The sequence below is a fragment of the Balaenoptera acutorostrata genome, chromosome 15 (genome assembly GCF_949987535.1).
Source record: "Balaenoptera acutorostrata chromosome 15, mBalAcu1.1, whole genome shotgun sequence".
Lineage (NCBI taxonomy): Eukaryota > Metazoa > Chordata > Mammalia > Artiodactyla > Balaenopteridae > Balaenoptera > Balaenoptera acutorostrata.
Window position 1 is genome coordinate 23,518,862 of NC_080078.1, and position 21,850 is coordinate 23,540,711.

At 43.0% G+C, this 21,850-nt stretch overlaps 1 protein-coding gene across 3 annotated transcripts in view; it reads right to left on the minus strand.

Moving 5' to 3' along the window:
- Nucleotides 1-21,850, minus strand: part of IQCK (IQ motif containing K) — a 137,379-nt gene that overhangs the window by 17,171 nt on the left and 98,358 nt on the right. For all 3 annotated transcript variants that reach the window (XM_007188434.3, XM_057528806.1, XM_057528805.1), the window contains one exon: nt 15,551-15,662. In XM_007188434.3, the coding sequence (XP_007188496.2) occupies nt 15,551-15,662 (112 nt within the window). The remainder of the gene's footprint in view (nt 1-15,550; nt 15,663-21,850) is intronic.

Genomic DNA, 21,850 nt, shown 5'->3' on the forward strand with positions numbered 1-21,850 from the left:
GCAGAATGAGAATGTATTACTTTGATAAAGGGACAGTTTTTAAGTTATTCTAAAAGGAATCAGTCTGTACTTCTTAACATCTAGCCTCCATAGCTCTATACTTTTAAAATTTTCCATGTCCTGGACTAATGAGAGTCAAATCTGAAAATTGGCAAGAGACTTTAGCTGCTCAGATCCTAAATTTAGATCCTCAGGGTGAATACCATGCATCAACAGGGTTGGACTGGCACTTATAGAGAGAAGGCGGGACAATTAGATGGGTGGGACCATTGCCCTTTAAACCAGGCCAACAGGCGTAAGGGAACATGTGCTTCATGCTCTCAGCAATTTAATCAGAAGTTGGGTCCTGATGGATTTCGCATGAAACAAAACAACAACAGATTTCTCCAGAGCTTAACTCCATAAATAACATCTGTGCATTGCGGCATCGGAGGTGGGGAAGAGGAAGGACTCCCAAGCTGCCCAGTCTGCTACTTCCTTGCTGGGTGGCCCTGGGTATATTGTTCAACCTCTCTGTGCCTCAGTTTCTTCATCTATAAAATGGAGACCATACAGTACCTACTTCAAAGGGCTGCTGAGAAGACTGAGTTCCTACTAAAGATGTGCTTAGAACATTGCTTGCTTCATAGTAAGCACACAGGAGTGTGAACAGTCCTTTTTATTATTTTAGAAAAGATGGATAATATATCTCCTTTTATTTATTTGTTTGCTTGGTTGCTTGGAAACAGTTCTGTTTACCTTAGATTGACTTTGTCCATAGGGTGTTTACCAAGCTGGATGATTTGGGAAGGGTATTGTGTAACACACATTCAGTCATTTAATCAACAAAATCTTTCTTGAACATCTACCACATACATGCTGGGCACTGTGCTAGGAGTTGGGATAGAGCGGTGAACGACACAGAAAGGAAAAAACATCCAAGCTGCCACAGGAAGCTTCCATATTCTAGTGCAGTCACACAAACAATAAACGAAATAAATCATTAAAATCCTGGGCAATTCAAAAGAATTAAAAACTTAACAATTATTAATCGGTGACTAAATACAATTAAATACATCACATAGTCAAAGACAATTTGTTAAGGAACTAACATAATAATTACAACATAACAGATCCTCTACATGTAGCCCCCGGAACAAACACAGGACATGGGGCACCCAGCCATCCTGGAGCTGGCATTGTCCCAGATCCTTTATTGCAGCCAGGGTTGAAGGGCAATCACACATTTCTTTATTTCTCCAAAGCTGCAAAGGAGAGTTGGCACTGACACCAAGTTCTTAATCTGTGCCCATGCAGGTTGTAATAAAATTTTGGAAGCAGTCAGTTCTTTTTGAATCACCCTGTAGAGAACATGTTAGTTGGGGACAAGCAGGGCAGAGGGATGGGGGTCGGGGGGTCAGGGAGGGCACACTGAGAAGATGACATTAAGCAGAGCCTGATGGAGGTAAGGGAGCGATCCATGAGGTAATTTGGGGTCTGTGCCTTCACTGTTTTTCCTCCTAATTTTTTTTATTGTGGTAAAATACACATAACATAAAATTTACCATCTTAACCATTTTAAAGTGCACAATTCAGTGGTATTAAGTACATTCATATTGTGCAACCATCAGCACCATCCATCTCTAGAACTCTTTTCATCTTGCAAAACAGAAACTCTGTACCCATTAAACAAGAACTCCCCATTCTCCCCTCCTCCCAGCCCGTGGCAACCACCATCCTACTTTCTGTGTCTATGAGTATTACTATTCTAAGTATCTCATTTAAGTGGAATCATACAGTATTTGCCTTTTTGTGACTGGCTTATTTCACTTAGCATAATGTCCTCAAGGTTCATCCACATTACGGCATGTGTCAGAACTTCCTTCTTAAGGCTGAATAATATTCTATTGTATGGACATACCACATATTTCTTATCTATTCATCCATTGATGGACACCTGGGTTACTTCTACCTTTTGGCTGCCGTGAATAATGCTACCATTAACATATGTATACAAATATCTCATTGAGTCTCTGCTCTCTTTCTTGTATTTACCCCAAAGTGGAACTGCTGGATCATATGGTAATTCCAATTAAAAATTTATTAAGGAACCGCTTTATCTGCATCATTTTACATTCCCACTAACAATGCATAATGGGTCCAATTCTTCCACATCCTCATCAATACTTGTTATTGTCTATTTTTTGATAGTATCCATCTTTATGGATGTGAGGGAGTCTGTGCCTTCATTTGTATTTTATGTAACAGATTTATGAAAATATAATTCACATACCATACAATTCACTCATTTAAAGTACGCAATTCAATGGTTTTTAGTATATTCACAGACAGGTGCAACCATCACCACGATCAATTTTACAACATCTTCATTATCGCCCAAAGAATCCCCATACCTTTCAGCTATCACCACCATTCCCTCAGCCTCCTGGCCCTAGGCAAGCACTAATCTACTTTCTATCTCTATAGACTTTCCTATTCGGCACATTTCACATAAATGGAATCATATAATATGTGGTCTTTTGTGTCTGTCTTCTTGCACTTAGCAAGCTTTCAAGTTTTTCAGTTTTCAAGGTTCGTCCACGTTCAAACATGTATCAGTCCTTCATTGCTTTTTATGGTGTGGCCTTCGTTTCTGCATTGAACTTCTGTTGCACTTTTGAGAGCATGGATTGCAGACCTCTCCCACAGCCTACCCATTCATGGACTGGTGGAAAGGAAGGGTGTGAGAACAGCAAGGCAGTATGATGTTGTGGAAAGTTGTAAATGTCCTCAGCTCTGCTCTTTAGCAGCTGTTGACCAAAACCAAGTGACTTAACCTCTGAGACAGTTTCCTCCCCTGAAAGATAGGGGTGATAATAGTTCATGCTCATTCCATTTGTTGTGAAGATTAAAAATATAATAATATATTTAAGGTATGTGGTAGGCACTCATGAGACAGTTTCCTCCCCTGAGACAGTTTCCTCCCCTGAAAGATAGGGGTGATAATAGTTTATGCTCATTCCATTTTTGTGAAGATTAAAAATATAATAATATATTTAAGGTATGTTGTAGGCACTCATGAGGCTTTCATAAGGACCGTGGATCTTTGCAGACACCCAGGTGTGGCAGCTAAGGATAGAGGTAATGCTGTCCTGCAGGCTGGACACCATGGCAGGGGAGATTTCCCATCACCCTTCCTCTGTAAGCTCCATTTTCATCCAGAAAGTCACCCCTGGGTGTGACAGACCCAGGTGTGGTGATGGGAAAGCCCTCAATCTAGAAAATATGCTTCCCACTCCTCAAATATATGACCAAAGAGAAACTGCCTTTAAACATCCCTACTCATCCCCCACAAATTCTCCTAAAGTGCCAAATACCCAGGCTACCCTTCCCTCTTCTCCCCTCCCCAGTTACTCTCTGGCTCTCACTATCTCACCCCACTCTCTCCAGCAAAGCGCAGAATGTTCCCCATCTATTGTTTTTGCCTTTGATCTTGAGACCAAACTCCCAAATCCAACAACCACCACCAAGACAAGAGCAATAGTTTTCCAAGGTTTGGATTTGCCCAACAATAGGCCTCTTTGCCCAGGAGGCAGGAGATTCTACAGCAAACACCTATCAGATGTCCTGTTTTATAGATTTCCTGGCTCACTTCTTCCACTTTTCAAAGAAGACAGCAAGGCCCATCTAGCTGGTGAATTGCAGAGTTGGGCCAGGAACTCAGATCCCCTGAATTTTAATCCAGATGATACTGCATAATGAGAAGAACCCTTGCAAAGGAAGATTTTGAATCCAAAGCTATTACTGGAATCTTGCAGCTAATCCATAGTATCAGGACTTTGCTGATGTGGTTACAACAAATCCACTACTAAGAATAAACACATGTAGTCACTTTCTCTGGCCTCTGGCCTGACACATCCTTGTAAATTTCCCCCAGGGGATTCTAATCTGCAGCCAGGAGTGAGAACCACTGCTGCAGGTAAATCACCTGGCATACATTTTGTTTTTGTTTTTGTTGTTCTTTTTTTTTTTCCCCCCCATTTATTTATTTATTTATTTTTGGCTGTGTTGGGTCTTCGTTTCTGTGCGAGGGCTTTCTCTAGTTGCGGCAAGCGGGGGCCACTCTTCATCGCGTTGCGCGGGCCTCTCACTATCGTGGCCTCTCTTGTTGCGGAGCACAGGCTCCAGACGCGCAGGCTCAGTAGTTGTGGGTCACGGGCCTGGTTGCTCCGTGGCGTGTGGGATCTTCCCAGACCAGAGCTCGAACCCGTGTCCCCTGCATTGGCAGGCAGATTCTCAACCACTGCGCCACCATGGAAGCCCCTGTTTTTCTTGACAGTTTAAAAAATATTACTAAAATCAGCCACCAGTTACTGATCATTCACTTTGTGCCAGGGATCTATTTAATAGAATACATGGTATTTAATATTATTTAATCCTCACAGGAGCCCTCTCTGATGGGCCCTAACTGTCCCCACATAACAGAGGAGAAAATGGCTTCAGGAGGATGAGTGCCTTGCCCTGACCACTGATGGTAGGAGGCAGGACTCGGTTCATTCAGACCCCAGAGCCCGTATTTATTTATTTTATTTATTTTTGGCTGCATTGGGTCTTCGTTGCTGCGCGTGGGCTTTCTCTAGTTGCTGCGAGCGGGGGCTACTCTTCCTTGGGGTGCGGGGGGCTTCTCATTGCTGTGGCTTCTCTTGCTGTGGGGCACCGGCTCTAGGAGCGCAGGCTTCAGTACTTGTGGCACACAGGCTCAGTAGTCGTGGCTTGTGGGCTGTAGAGCGCAGGCTCAGTAGTTGTGGCGCACGGGCTTAACTGCTCTGCGGCATGTGGGAGCTTCCCGGACCAGGGCTTGAACCCATGTCCCCTGCATTGGCAGGTAGATTCTTAACCACTGAGCCACCAGCGAAGCCCCCCATATTCTTAATAACAATGTATATTAGCCATATGTTGAGCATTTACATTACTAATAATAGTTACCATTTAGTGATCACTTTGTTTTTTCAGCCAGACACTATTCCGGTTCATTTAATCCTTACAAAAACCCTATGGGGTGGTTACTAACATTAGTGTTTCCATCTTATTGCCATGCAAACTGAGTCACAGAGAGATTAAGCAACCACCACAAGGTTATACAGCTGATAAATGGGAAACTTAATCCAATCTGGTGCCTTGAGCCTTCCAGGCATCTGTGGATTTATCTAAATCCTACAAAAGCGTTCTTCGTCTATATAATGGCAAAGAAGAATGCTGAACAGTCAGATGATGGAATGAAACTAATGGTTGGAAGCATCCATTTACATAATCTTAAATTGGGGATTTGAACTTTGGGGGCAGACCATTTCATAGAGGAAATCATTTTTTATTTTACTTTTCATTTCGGTAGAATAGTAGGGGATCTTCGAGCATTTCAACAGAAGGCACATCCTAGTTGTGCACTTTTGCAACTTTTAAATGGAAAGATATGTATGGGACTTCCCTGGTGGCGCAGTGGTTAAGAATCCGCCTGCCAATGCAGGGAACACGGGTTCGAGCCCTGGTCTGGGAAGATCCCACATGCCGCGGAGCAACTAAGCCCGTGCGCCACAACTACTGAGCCTGCGCTCTAGAGCCCGCGTGCCACAACTACTGAAGCCCGCGAGCCACAACTACTGAAGCCCGCGCGCCTAGAGCCTGTGCTCTGCAAGGAGAAGCCACCACAATGAGAAGCCCACGCACGGCAACGAAGAGTAGACCCAGCTCACTACAACTAGAGAAAGCCCGCACACAGCAACAAAGGCCCAGTGCAGCCACAAATAAATAAATTAAAAAAAAAAAAAAAAAAAGATATGTATGAAAGTTGATGTCATCCTAACATCCCCACCCACTGGTGAGTCTTAAAAATAGAACTGATGAAAGTAATATCAAGGCATGAAGTCACTAGATTTCTTTTAAGCAAATTTTTATTTCTTCTGCAGGTTAAAATGGAGAAGGAACTAAAGTTTGGGGAGATATGAGAGAAAAAGTTAAAATGAAAATGACACCTTACATTTCCAGATAGTATATTTCTTCTTAAAGAGCCATGATAATATCAAAGCAATGACCTCATTTAGAATTATTCCTGAGGCATAATCATTCTCATTTTACAAGTAGGGAAAATGAAGCACAAAGATTACATCACCCATCAAAAGTTCCAAAGTGACTTGGTGGCATTAATTATAAATTGGTGCAATGTTTTTGGATGACAGTATGGTGATCACTTTCTAAACTTAATATATTTATATCCTTTGACCCAGCAATTCCACTTCTAGGAATTTATCCTACAGGAATACTTTTATAAGTAAGCAAGAATATACCTACAGAATGTCTATGGACGCATTATTCGTAATACAAGCCAAATATCCATTCACTGGGATTTGTTTTTAAAAAGTATGATACAGATCTATCATTTTTATGGAACCACAAAAAATAATGAGATAGACCTCTGTATATGTGGCATGAAGAGATGTCAGTGATATATTGCCAAGTGAAGAGAAAAGCAAGTTACAGTATACTATATATAATATGGTTCATGTTTATAAATATATGTGTGTGTATATATACTTATGTATTAATAGGCAGATGAAGAAACTCTATGAGCTGACATACTAAACAGTGGTTGTCTCTGGAAAATGTTACTGAAAATTTGCCCTTTTTGGTTATAGGATAGATTATGTTTGTTAGTCACAAAGGGTCACACTTAATGCCAGAACCCACCTCCTGAGCCGCAGGCTAGAGTGTTCTCTGCACCTGGGCACCCTCTTTTGGGGCCAAGCCCTTCGCTGCTCCTCATCTGTAGATGGGCAGGGAGTTTGGAAGGAGGGAGAGAAAAACATCCTCACCCTTATCCACTCGCCCCTGGCTTCCTGCTCTGATGGAAATGTCTCCCAGAAACATGGTTATAGATCCTGCAGCCTTCGGATTGAGGACTCAGCCTCTCCTACCCTCACACCTCCCTTATTCCAGTGGCCTGTGGTCATTTCGGCTAGTGTGCAGGGTAGGAGGCACAGCCAGACGCTGCCCACTGTCCAGCCTGGGGCTCCTGGTACCCGGATGGGAAGCTTTGCAGGGGGTCAACGAGCCTTATTGGACCCACAGCTTAAGGTAACTGGACACCATGGCAGGAGATGACCAGAGGTTCCCTGGCATCAGGCAGACCTGGGTTCAAATCCCTGGTCTCTGGCCTTCCTGGCTGTGTGACCTGTGTGAGTCAAGTAACCTCCCAGCTCCAGTTTCCTCATCTGTACAATGGAGAGAATATCTCCTCTCTGGGAGAGCAGGTATGAGGGTTACATGGAAACACAGGGCCTGGCACGCGGTACATGCTCGCTAACTCATGTCTACTCCTGAGCTCCAGACAGGCTTCTCTGCTCTACGAGCTAAGTTCCAGGGGCATCCTAAGGTCACAAGCAGGTGGTATGGCCAAGATAAGGTGCTTATTTTAAGAATATCCTTAAAACCCAATCCTAATAGGTAAGATTTGTCATTACAATCTAAACTTAAAATACTAGATTTAAAATCAAGGAAAGAAATTTCTCTGGTTTCTCTCCCACCCCCACCCCAGGCTTTTATCTTTTCCCTCCAGAAGCAAATGCCCTTCTAAGAAATTCATTAAGGGAAAGGAATATTGATGTTCACTACGTTATAGTGTCTTCTTTACGAGAGAAAAATCAGCTCCAGGAATGAGTGCTTCCAAGAAACTTTTTGAAATTTGAAGGCAATAAACAATGTAATGATCCTATTTCCTTCATTGCTATGGTTTCTAGGAAGCTCAGAGCCACATTTCTATTTATTGTAGGAACATTTTTGAGGTTATTATTCACATTGCACAATGTATTAGGGAAGGGCCCAGTATTTCCTGAACAACCGGACTGTCTTTTTTCTTATGGACACTATGAATTATGCAACAGGCCTTATTTCCCTCTTTACTTTGTCCCTAAGAAATCTCTAGCAAGTATAGGCCTTGGAGTAAGTATTTTGCTTACTGCATTCAATGGCTTTATTTTTTCTCTACTCTTAATTTTTCCTTAATCCAATTACCACATTTACCTAAAAATGTTATATTATATGTGTTTCTGTAAGCAACTACAAACTACTCTTGGACTGAGGTAGGGAACAAACAGGTGAGCAAACAAAAGTAAACAATCTATTTCCTTTGACAGGTCAGCCTCCCCCACCCTTTTCTTTAAAATATCAAGAAGTGATAAAGTCATTCAAAGAGTATTTACACAAATATACAATATACACACACACATTTGAAAATTGCAATCTGATGTTCTATATATATATATATGTATGTATATATATGTAATCTGATGTAGCATATATAATAAATGTAATCTGATGTTATGGGAACAGTTTCTATGTTTTCTTTCTCCTTACTCATACTAGATTTCCAAATAAAATATGAATATTCAGTTACAAAGCACATTTGAAAACAATTACCAATTATATGAAGCTAAAAATATGCTATTAATCAAGACAGGATTTTTGACCACATCTCAAAAATGACTTTGGCATCTTCTTTTGGATTATATTAACTGTAATTCTTGTCACACATGTTTTTAAAAATAATTCCTGCAACTGTCCCGATGGATAGAGACTTCAGGATAACTTCACACTGTTTCTGTCCTAGAGGAAAATCCTGTTCAGGACGGCCTCTGACTCAGTGTAACATGACACAGGCTATAAATGACCATGGTTCTACCCTGACAGCTGACGCTCCTCTCCCTCAGACCTCCTGTCTGCACCAAGGTTGCTCCAAGGAATGAACTTGGCAAAATTCATTCATACTATAAATACCAGAGCACGATATGGATAAAATGGCATCCACTAAACAATTATATTATGTTTGTTTGCTGGATTTGTACATGGATGAGTTTGCAGTTTTCTTACATGAAGGTGAAAACCCATTTTCATTTGCAATCACTCCACTTTTTTTCTTTACCGCAAATCTAAAGGAGAACTACATGTGTTTAACATTCATTTTCAAATTGCTTCATCAGAGCTCTTTGGGGTCTAATTACAGTGTCACCTTGGCTGGGGGGGATTGATTTTTGAAACCGCTACACTACCCAGATTCATAAGGTTTAAAACAGGAAGTAACTCCATGCATGAACTTAACAAAATGATTCAGCTTGGTGACCCCTGAAGGGGACAAAAAGTTCTACTTCACTTGATGGGCAGCACGTTGTACCCTGCTTCTGGCAATTCAGCCCCTACCCGAGGGCTTCAGCCAATGCAAACACCAACAGCAAGAAACCATAGGTCATAAGAAATTGGACAAGCCGTATGTCATGTTCAGGAGGATCCCTGAGAGGTTTGGGTCTGATGGTAGAACCCAAAAGAGTGTCTTGTCTCTCTGCAACTCTCCTCCCGTATGTGTCAGAACACGGGACAGAGAAAGGGCGTGCCTGCGCCCCAGCCCTAGGCCCTCCTCAGCTGTGTGACCTTGGCAAGCCCTTGACCTTCCTGGGCCTAACTTATTCATCTACAAAATGAAACCCAGAGCTGCATCCACCAAATATGTACAGACCGCCTGCTCTGTACCAGGCTCTGTGCTAGGTGTGGGGATATCATGATGAATAAGACACACAGTCCCCACATGGAACCCCATGGAATTTAGAGTCTAGTGGAGGAAATCAATACAAAATTGCTTGAAGCACAGAGATATTTTAATAATGACAATAACCAACACGTATGGGAACTATGTGCCAGGACTTATTCCAAAGATCATCTCCTGCAATCCTTTAACAACTGTATGAGACAGGACTATTACTATTCCCATTTTGCACATGGGAATACTAAGGCTCAATGAAGTTAACTAGATCAGGGTCACACAGATAAAAGTAAAAGGATTCCAAGGGCAACTCTGGCCAACTCCAAAACCCAGTCCTATACCAACGGTGCTGTATTGACTTCTTTCCAAACTGACCACAGATCTGGGGATGGTGTTTAGAACTGACTTTTTTCCTGAGGACCATTTCAGTCTCATCATAAATGGGAAATTTACCCCTGAGTTCACATTGGGGCATTTACTGAAAACCTCATCTTTTTTGGAAAGCACTGTTCCTTCTGGAACCCTCAGAATGTGGAAAGGCAGCAAGGGACGTGGGCAGCAGGTGGCCGAGGTGGGACCTCTTTCACTCTGCCCTCCACTGCTAGCTGGATCACAGAGTTAAATCCAGCCTGCGCTCCCTGCTACATAGCAAGCCAAACCAATCAGCGAACCAACGGCAAATCAACTCAAAAAAAAAAAGTAACAACAGAAATAAATAGGCATGCTGCACTTTTCCTGACCTTTAAACTGATTACAGCCCTGATTGTCTTCCAATTTTAAGTGAAATGAACCGGCAGTTGTGCACAGACAAGCCTGCCAAACAGTTACAGCTCAAACTGCTTCTTAACAAGGGACACCAAGACCGCCAATTTGATGATCCCCTGCTCTGTCCCAGGCTCTGTCTGTATGTGGACTCATACAAGCCTCAGAACTCCATCCATTCATTCATTCCCTCGTTTATTCATTCAACCAAAATTTATTTGGTGCTCACTTTGTGCCAGCCACTGCATGAGGATGAGGCCTTCCTCCTCATGGAGCTTACACTTTAGTGAGGAAGGCATGTAACTGCGAAGTCAGCAAATAACGGAAGTACGATCATGCATCAGTAGGACATTCGGGCCTAGAGGACTCTACATTTTAAAGAGAACACAAACCACTGGGGATCTAGCACCTCCTTAGGGTCGCAACTCTGGCTGACCATTAGAACTGGGGAAACTTAACATTAACATGGATGCCCAGGGCCCATCCCCACCAAGTTGGAATTTCTGGAGATGAGGCACTGGTATTTTTTTATCTTGTAATTTTGAATTTATAGAAAAGTTGCAATAATCACCCAAAGAACTCTCCGATGCGCCATTGTTTATACTTGATCACTTTCTCTCTGTGTGTATACATATGCGTGCATGTGTTTTACAAATTGTATTTTTCTGAATCGTTGGGGATTAAGCTGCATTATCATATCCCTTGATCCCTAACACCTTCAACATGCATCTTAAGAATGAGGAGGTTTCTGATATAGCCCAAGAACATTGATCAAAATCAGGAAACTTAATAGTGCGACATACCACTGTCTAATATAAAGCCCATACTCAAAGTTTGCTAACTGTCTCAATAATGTCTTTTATAACATTTTTCTCCATCCGAGATTCAATCTAAGGTCATGCACATCATTCAGCTGTCACATCTCTTTGGTCTCCTTTAATCTTTTTGGCTTTCTTGGGCATTGGCATTTTTGAAGAGTCCAAATCAGTTATTTTGGAGTGCTTCCTCAATTTGGGTGGATCTGATGTTTCCTCATGATTAGATTCAAGTTGTGCATTTTTTACAGGAGTTGTGCATAAGCGTCTGTGATGTGTGTCTTCCTCAGTACATCATACCAGAAGGCATGTGATGTCAGTTTGTCCCGTTATTGGTGACATTAATCTCCAACACTTGGTTAAGGCGGCTCTGCCAGGCTTCTCTCATGCAAAGTTACTATTTTCCCCTCTGTGTTAAAGACTCTGCCTTGTGAAGAGATATTTCCAGATTATGAATATCAAGCTCCTCATCAAACGTTCACGCAGTGGTTTAGCATCTATTGATGACTGTTGCCTGAGCCAATTAATTCACTAATATGGTTACAAAATGGTGACTTTTAAATTTCATTATACCTGCTAAATGTATTAGTTGGCATTCTAGTGTGGGAGAAAAGCTTCCTCTTCTCTCACATTTATTTGTTTATTTGTTTCTTTATTTGGTATCCATATGGACATTTGGATTTTTTTTTTTTTTTTAGTCAATGAGTTCATTACAGTCACTGTTGATTTTCATGCTTAAATTTTGATGTTAATTTTGATGCTTAAATTGTCCCAGATTTGCCCAGTGAGAGAGACTCCCTTCAAGCTGGAACCTGTATTCTTTTCCCATGTTCCCATCAATTTTTTGAGCCTTCTTTATTTTCTGGCAAAAGACATTCTAAGCTCTTCTACTTTCCTTGCCCCAGCCCTGGAATTGACCATTTCTCAAAAAAAAGAAAACAAGAAAACAAAAAAACACAACCTAATTCCATTTAGAATGAGGGGTACTTAGAAACCAAGATCTGGGCACTAGGAATGCTCATTGCTTCTAGGGTTTTCAGTCAATAGCATTAGTATTTTTAGAAAGCTCCTGAGGTGATTCAAATATGCAGCCAATATTGAGAACAATTGTTTATGAAGAAGGGGCCTAACCATTACTTAAGCCGATGACTACAGGGAGGAAAGGGGGAGAAGAAACTGTAGGAGCTGTGGAGTAGTGAATCAATGCAGTATGTTTCAAACCATGGGTCAAGACACATTAGTGGGCCATGAAATAAAGTTACTGAGTCATGTCCAGCATTAAGAAAATTAAAAACTCAATAGACTAGAAAATACCAAAGGGTATTACATATAATAAGGTTATTTTTTCATAAAACTTTTGTTTTAGCTATGTATATATGAAACCATCGGTATATTCATATGTACTAAATTGTGACATAAAACTATTTCTTACTGGCTCACAGTCCAAAAAGATTGAGAATCTGTCCTAAAGGAGAGTGCTTGCTTATCTCTCTTCTCTTAGACGAGAGTGGGTGCTTCCACCACCCAAGCCCTAAGACAAGGGAGGGAAGAGCCAAGAGAACAACTCAGAAAGAATGGGGGTGCTTCATTATCTGGTTGGTCATCTCCTTTAAGGGCAGATTTACATTACACTTCATTCTACTGTGCCTGTTAGAGCAGATTCAGTGTGAACTGGGGAGACACGCTGGGGTGGGGCAGTGGAGAAGTCTGCGTGTCCACCACTGGTTTCCTCTGCGTCAAGTGGACGCTGGGAGGTAACTTGAACTATCTTTCCATTGCCCCACCCGAGAGGGCTGGCCACTGGGCAAGGAGACCCCAGGAGCAAAAGGCTGGGAGTGGGCTGGCCGAGGTGGGGTCCGGGTGGTGGTGGAAAAGGGAGAGACAGAGTCGGATCCCCACGGGGGGTTCTGCCACGTGCTGTCTCCCCTGAGGAAGAACTCATATGAAACACAGGAGTCAGTGAGCCAGCAAGGGGATGCCTGCCCACAGGACACGGGTGGCCACGCAGCCTCAGCCAGAGAAGCGGCAGCAGCCAAGAGAGGATCACAACAGGAAGTGCAGAGACGATGCCCCTTGGATCTCCCTCCCTCCCATCCAAACCCACCGAAGGAGCAAGCGGCTTTGAAGAGGAAAGGGTGGACGTGTGAAAGATCAGACAATTCTTTCCCCCACTCCCAACCCCACTGAGGCAGAGCAGAGGCGGGTGGGTAAGCATTAAATTGGATCTGAGATCGAGATTTTTAAGTAGACTGGACTTCATGAAATCAGAACATACTTAAAAGACATGAAATCCAACCAATATGCCATGAAGGAACTGGAAAGAGATTCGAGAGAACAGGGTTGAAGACAGTTTCTGGGCAAAAAAGGAAACTTTTGTTTAGACTACACCATGTTGAGATTGCTCAATATTGTACCTGCTCCCTTTAGGCAGGGCAACTTGGGAAGGCCCCTCTGAGGCGGTAATGTCCCCAGGCTTGGAGGGTGAGAACAAATGGCCATACAGGAGCTGGGAAAGGATGATTTGGCAGGAAAGGGATAGAAAGTGCAGAGTCCCAGAGGTGAGGAAGGCATTGGCATATGGCAGAACACGAGAGACCAGAGGAGCTGCAGCCTAGTGAAGGGGGACAGGGTCGGGGAGGATGGGGAGGTCAGAGCATCGATGGTGAGAGTATGATGGCCTGTAGGCTGCCGAGGTAGGTATGATCATTTTTTTTCCATTGGTTTTCATAATTGTAAAGTACTGCACTTATTTAAAAGATTCCAACAGTGCAAGATTCCCCCTAGTCTTACTTCCTAAAGGTAACTACCATTAAGGTATTCTTCCAGGCTGTTTAGACATCTCTCTGTTTCCCTGTATATATTTTTAATATGAATGAAAATTTATGGTTCTGCAACTTTTTTCCACTTGTTAATATATCATGAATCTCATCCCATGTTGTTGGTTAAATAAGTGATGCTAAATCCACACCACGCAGCCTTTAAACGACATGAGGGGGCTTCCCTGGTGGTGCAGTGGTTAAGAATCCGCCTGCCAATGCAGAGCACACGGGTTCGAGCCCTGGTCCGGGAAGATCCCACATGCCACAGAGCAACTAAGCCCGTGTGCCACAACCACTGAGCCTGCGCTCTAGAGCCTGCAAGCCACAACTACTACGCCCATGTGCCACAATTACTGAAGCCCGCGCGCCTAGAGCCCATGCACCGCAATCAAGAGCAGCCCCCGCTTGCCACAATTAGAGAAAGCCCGTGCACAGCAACGAAGACCCAATGCAGCCAAAAAAAAAAAGTCATGATGCCACTCTCTAGTGCCGACCGAATGACGTTCTGAGTATGTTCAGTGACAGGGTAGATGATATAACAGAATATACAGATGTACTTGTAACAGAATGTAAAAACCCATTTTCAATAATATATGAATATATATTTATTTGCATCTTTTTGTACTGAAAAAGTATAGCAGGATGTGCACCAAAATTTTAATAGTGGTGAGATTTCTGATTTTCACCCCCCTTTTGGCTTTTGTTTTTCTAATTTTCCTACCACGAATATGTAGTAAATTAAAGTTTAAAAATAAAGAAGGGGGGCTTCCCTGGTGGCGCAGTGGTTGAGAATCTGCCTGCTAATGCAGGAGACACGGGTTCGAGCCCTGGTCTGGGAAGATCCCACATGCCATGGAGCAGCTGGGCCCGTGAGCCACAGCTGCTGAGCCTGCGCGTCTGGAGCCTGTGCCCCGCAACGGGAGGGGCCGCGATAGTGAAAGGCCCGCGCACCGCGATGAAGAGCGGTCCCCGCACCGCGATGAAGAGTGGCCCCCACTTGCCGCAACTAGAGAAAGCCCTCGCACGAACCGAAGACCCAGCACAGCCAAAAATAAATAAATAAATAAATAAATAAATAAATAAAATTAAAAAAAAAAAATAAAAAATAAAGAAGGGAAGCAAATAGGACAAAATGGTGACACTTGCACATGACAGGTGATGGGTGCTTGTTCTGTTATTCTTAATACTTCATTGTGTGTATGTGTTTAATTTCTCAGAAAAGGGGAGAGGATGGCATAAAACACCGCTTGAGTTCAGACACACAATCAACAGCTTAGAAGAAAAACTACCCATCACATTGATGGGCACTGTGTCTCCAAAATGATGGGTTATTTTTGTTGTCTTGCAGCTAATAAAAGAGACCTGCAGACATGGGATGACACTGAATGTGTCCCTGAGTGAGGGGAATGGCCATGTCAATTATATTGTCATTCCAGAGCCGAATCTTAACATGCTGCCACCTCCCCTACCCCCAATGGAGTCCCGCGCAGACATAGGGACCTTATAAAACCTCAGAGGGCTACCTTCTTGAGCCTGGGGTAAGACTCAGGCTTTTCCTGAATAAACCAAGGGCTGTGAATCAAACAACTGACCTTTCTGCTCTTGCTTGGCCCAGAAAATTTTGACTCGCTGGCGGATGTGCTTGTCCTCACGCAGTTTCTTCTGCCACTGACGTAATTCTTGAATCTCAGGATCACAGCGAACCTGGAAAATTCCCCCAAAGCTTTAGTTCCCTTTCTACATATTTTTACACATTAGTTTGTTAACCCTGCAAAGAAAATCCTTTACAAACCACCTGGATGTACTTTTGATTCTAAACGAATCATTGTTCTAAACGAATTATCTATACTCCTAAAGCTTATATAATATTTGAGAGTAAATGAGGTTGGATGAAGGTTTGCTACACTAATGGTAGGCTGAGAACTTTCTAGATCTGTGCTGTCCAATAGAAATATAAGGAAATCACATGTGAAATTTTAAATTTCCTTGCAGTCTCATCTTATTATTTTTTTAAACATTCATTTATTGAAGTATAATTGACATGCAATATTATGTTAGTTTCAGGTGTACAACATAGTGATTTGACATTTAAATACATTATGAAATGATCATCATGATATGACTAAAAACCATCTGTCGCCATACAAAATTATTACAGTATTATTGACTATACTCCTTATGCTGTATAGTACATCCCCGTGACTAATTTATTTTATAACCGGAAGTTTGTACTTCTTAATCCCCTTCACCTGTTTTGCCCATCCCCCCCACTTACCTCCCCTCTGCAAATGCCAGTTTGTTCTCTGTATCTGTGAGTCTGTTTCTGCTTTGTTTGTTCGTTTTTTTAGATTCCACATATAAGTGAAATCATACCGTATTTGTCTTTCTTGTCTGACATTTCACTTAGCCTAATACCCTCTAGATCCTTCCATGTTGTCACAAATGGCAAGATTTCATTCTTTTTTTATGGCTGAGTAATATTGGCATACCTTGGAGATATTTCAGGTTCAGTTCTAAACCACTGCAATAAAGGAAATGTTGAAATAAAGCAAGTGGCACAAATTTTTTGGTTTCCCAGTGCATATAAAAGCTATGTTTACACTATATTGTAGTCTATTAAATGTGCAACAACATTATGTCTAAAAAAACCAATGTACATCCCTTAATTAAAAAATACAAAACAGGGCTTCCCTGGTGGCGCAGTGGTTGAGAATCCGCCTGCCAATGCAGGGGACATGGGTTCGAGCCCTGGTCTGGGAGGATCCCACATGCCACGGAGCAACTAGGCCCGTGAGCCACAATTACTGAGCCTGCGCATCTGGAGCCTGTGCTCCGAAACAAGAGAGGCCACGATAGTGAGAGGCCCGCGCACCGCGATGAAGAGTGGCCCCCGCTTGCCACAACTAGAGAAAGCCCTCGCACAGAAACGAAGACCCAACACAGCCATAAATAAATAAATAAATAAATAAATATTAAAAAAAAAAAACAAAACAAAAAAAATTACAATAATGTCAAAAGATCACTGATCACAGATCACCATAACAAATATAATAATAATGAAAAAGTTTGAAGTATTGCAAGAATTACCACAATGTGACACAGAGACAGAAGAGATATATATTCCACATCTTTATTCATTAATCTATCAATGGACACTTCAGCTGCTTCCATATCTTGGCCATTGTAAATAATGCTGCCGTGAACATAGTTCCCCAACCAGGGATGGAACCCCCAGCCCTCGGTAGTGAAAGTGTGGAGCCCTAACCACTGGACCGCCAGGGAATTCCCATATCTTTTTTTTTTTTAATATTTATTTATTTTATTTTTGGCTGTGTCAGGGCTTAGTTGCGGCCTGCGGGATCTTTCGTTGCGGTGCGCAGGCTCTCTAGCTATGGTGCGCAGGCTCCAGGGTGTATGGGCTCTGTAGTTGTGGTGTGCGGGCTTAGTTGCCCCGCAGCACGTGGGTTCTTAGCTCCCCGACCAGGGATCGAAACCGCATCCCCTGCATTGGAAGGCGGATTCTTAACCACTGGACCACCAGGGAAGTCCCTCCCATATCTTTTTGAATTAATGTTTTTGTTTTCTTAGGGTAAATACCCAGAAGTGGAATTGTTGGATTATATGGTAGTTCTATTGCAATCTCATTTTAAAAAGTGAAAATAAACTGGCAAGATTATTTTTAAGAGTATATTTTACTTAACCTAAAAGATACAAAATAATATAATTTCAACATGTAATCAATATAAAATATTATTTATGAGATATTTTACTTTCTGTTTTCTATACCAAGTCTTCAACCTCTGGTATGTATTTTATACTTACAGAGCATCTTAATTTGGACTAGACACATTTTAAGTGCTCAATAGCCACGTATAGCTGGTGGCTATTGTACTGGACAGCAGAGTTCTGGATTAATCACAGTTAATGTATTAACCACAGTTCCATTTCATTGACTGAGTGCCTACTGCATACTGTGCTTTGTGCTAGACATTGAGAATAAAGGGATAATTAATGGTAATTGTAATAATGATTTTTTTTTAAAATTACTAACATAACTCATATTTATTGAACACTTATGTCCCAGGCATTGTTTAAGTGTTTTACAAATTTTAACTATCAAAACCAGGCAGAAATGATTATCTCCATCTTACAGATAAGGAAACCGAGTTTAAGTGGCTTGCCAAGTCTTGGAGCTAGGAAATGGTGGATTCAAACGTAGGCAGACTGTTCCAATTTCCCTTGAGGGACTTAAGAGTCTGATAGGAGGGGACCTTCAAGATGGCAGAGGAGTAAGACGTGGAGATCACCTTCCTCCCCACAAATACATCAAAAATACATCTACAGGGCTTCCCTGGTGGTGCAGTGGTTGAGAATCTGCCTGCCAATGCAGGGGACACGGGTTCGAGCCCTGGTCTGGGAAGATCCCACAGGCTGCGGAGCAACTGGGCCCGTGAGCCACAACTACTGAGCCTGCGCGTCTGGAGCCTGTGCTCCGCAACAAGAGAGGCCACGATAGTGAGAGGCCCGCGCACCGCGATGAAGAGTGGCCCCCGCTTGCCACAACTAGAGAAAGCCCTCGCACAGAAACGAAGACCCAACACTGCCATAAATATATAAATAAATAAATAAATTTATTAAAAAAAAGAATAGGGTTGCTTGATAGCTTCCTTTCTGACTGGAACAGATAATGTGTCTCAGCTGAAAACCCACAGATCTCTTAGGACACATTTGGGCAATTCCATTGAAAAAAAAATTAAAAAAAAAAAATCTACATGTGGAACAACTCCTACAGAACACCAACTGAACGCTGGCAGAAGACCTCAGACTTCCCAAAAGGCAAGAAAATCCCCACATACCTGGGTAGGGCAAAAGAAAAAAGAAAAAACAGAGACAAAAGAATAGGGACGGGACCTGCACCTCTGGGGGGGAGCTGTGAAGGAGGAAAAGTTTCCACACACTAGGAAGCCCCTTCACTGGTGGAGACAGGGGGTTGGGGGGAAGCATTGGAGCCATGGAGGACAGCGCAGCAACAGGGGTGCAGAGGGCAAAGCGGAGAAATTCCCACACAGAGGATCGGTGCCGACCAGCACTCACCAGCCTGAGAGGCTTGTCTGCTCCCCCAATGGGATGGGTGGGGGCTGGGAGCTGAGGCTCGGGCTTCGGTCGGATCCCAGGGAGAGGACTGGGGTTGGCTGCGAGAACACAACCTGAAGGGGGCTAGTGTGCCACAGCTAGCCGGGAGGGAGTCCAGGAAAAAGTCTGGAACTGCCTAAGAGGCAAGAGACCATTGTTTCAGGGGGCGCGAGGAGAGGGGATTCCTTCCCCATATGCCCACAGAAGGCAGAGCACTGCCTAAGCGAGCTCCAGAGACGGGCACGAGCCACGGCTATCAGCTCAGACCCCAGAGATGGGCATGAAATGCTAACGCTGCTGCTGCTGCCACCAAGAAGCCTGTGTACAAGCACAGGTCACTATCCACACCTCCCCACCATGGGAGGGGAGCCCGCCACTGCCAGGGTCCCGTGATCCAGGGACAACTTCCCCGGGAGAACACATAGCGTGCCTCAGGCTGTTGCAACGTAATGCTAGCCTCTGCCACCACAGGCTCGCCCCGCATTCCAATTATTACTACCGTACCCTTCCCTCCCCCTGGCCTGAGAGAGCAAGAGTGCCCTAATCAGCCGCTGCTTTAACCCCTTCTTGTCTGGGCGGGGAACAGATGCCTGAGGGCGACCTACACACAGAAATGGGGCCAAAACCAAAGCTGAACCCCAGGAGCTGTGAAAACAAAGAAGAGAAAGGGAAATCTCTCCATGCAGCCTCAGGAGAAGCAGATTAAACCCCAACAATCAACTTGATGTACCCTGCATCTGTGGAATACCTGAAAAGACAATGAATCGTCCCAAAATTGAGGCGGTGGACTTTGGGAGAAACGGTAGACTTGGGGTTTGCTGTCTGCGACTGATTTGTTTCTGATTTTTATGTTTATCTTAGTTTAGTTTTTAGCACTTGTTATCACTCGTGGATTTGTTTATTGGTTTGGTTGCTCTCCTCTTTTTTAAAATTATTTTTGTATTTTAATAATTTTTTAAAATTTATTTATCTTTTTTTTTTCTTTCTTTTTGTTCTCGCTTTTCTTCTGAGCTGTGTGGCTGACAGGGTCTTGGTGCTCCAGCCTGGTGTCAGGCCTGAGCCTCTGAGGTGGGAGAGCTGAGTTCAGGACATTGGACCACCAGAGACCTCCCGGCCCCATGTAATATCAATTGGCAAGAGCTTCCCAGAGATCTCTATCTCAACACTAAGACCCAGCTCCACCCAACGGCCAGCAAGCTCCAGTGCTGGATGCCCAAACAACTAGTAAGACAGAAACACAACACCACCCATTAGCAGAGAGGCTGCCTAAAATCATACTAAGTTCACAGACACCGCAAAACACACCACCAGATGCGGTCCTGCCCACGAGAAAGACAAGATCCAGCCTCACCTACCAGAACACAGGCACCAGTCCCCTCCACCAGGAAGCCTACACAACCCACTGAACCAACCTTACCCACTGAGGGCAGACACCAAAAACAACGGGAACTACAAACCTGCAGCCTATGAAAAAGAGACCCCAAACACAGTAAGTTAAGCAAAATGAGAAGACAGAGAAACACACAGCAGATGAAGGAGCAAGGTAAAAACCCACCAGACCAAACAAATGAAGAGGAAATAGGCAGTTTACCTGAAAAAGAATACAGAGTAATGATAGTAAAGGCGACCCAAAATCTTGGAAATAGAATGGACAAATACAGGGCTTCCCTGGTGGCACAGTGGTTAAGGATCCGCCTGCCAATGCAGGGCACATGGGTTCGAGCCCTGGTCCAGGAAGATCCCACATGCCACGGAGCAACTAAGCCTGTGCGCCACAACTACTGAGCCTGAGCTCTAGAGCCCATGAGCCACAACTACTGAGCCCGCGTGTCACAGCTACTGAAGCCCGTGTGCCTAGAGCCCGTGCTCTGCATGCAACAAGAGAAGCCACTGCAATGAGAAGCCCCTGCACCGCAATGAAGAGTAGCCCCGGCTCGCCGCAACTAGAGAAAGCCTGCTCACAGCAACGAAGACCCAATGCAGCCAAAAATAAATAAAAAAAAAAAAAAAAAAAAAAAAGAATGGACAAATACAAGAAAGCTTTAACAAGGACCTACAAGAACTAAAGAGCAAACAAACAATGATGAACAACACAATAAATGAAATTAAAAATTCTCTAGAAGGAATCAATAGCAGAATAACTGAGGCAGAAGAACGGATAAGTGACCTGGAAGACAAAATAGTGGAAATAACTGCCACACAGCAGAATAAAGAAAAAAGAATGAAAAGAATTGAGGACAGTCTCAGAGACCTCTGGGACAATATTAAACGCACCAACATTCAAATTATAGGGGTCCCAGAAGAAGAAGAGAAAAAGAAAGGGACTGAGAAAATATTTGAAGGGATTAGAGTTGAAAACTTCCCTAATATGGAAAAGGAAATAGTCAATCAAGTCCAGGAAGCACAGAGAGTCCCATACAGGATAAATCCAAGGAGAAACATGCCAAGACACATATTAATCAAACTATCAAAAATTAAATACAAAGAAAACATATTAAAAGCTGCAAAGGAAAAGTAACAAATAACATACCAATAAATAACCCATAAGGTTAACAGCTGATATTTCAGTAGAAACTCTGCAAGCCAGAAGGGAGTGGCAGGACATATTTAAAGTGATGAAAGGGAAAAACCTACAATCAAGATTACTCTACCCAGCAAGGATTTCATTCAGATTCAATGGAGAAATTAAAACCCTTACAGACAAGCAAAAGTTAAGAGAATTCAGCACCACCAAACCAGCTTTACAACAAATACTAAAG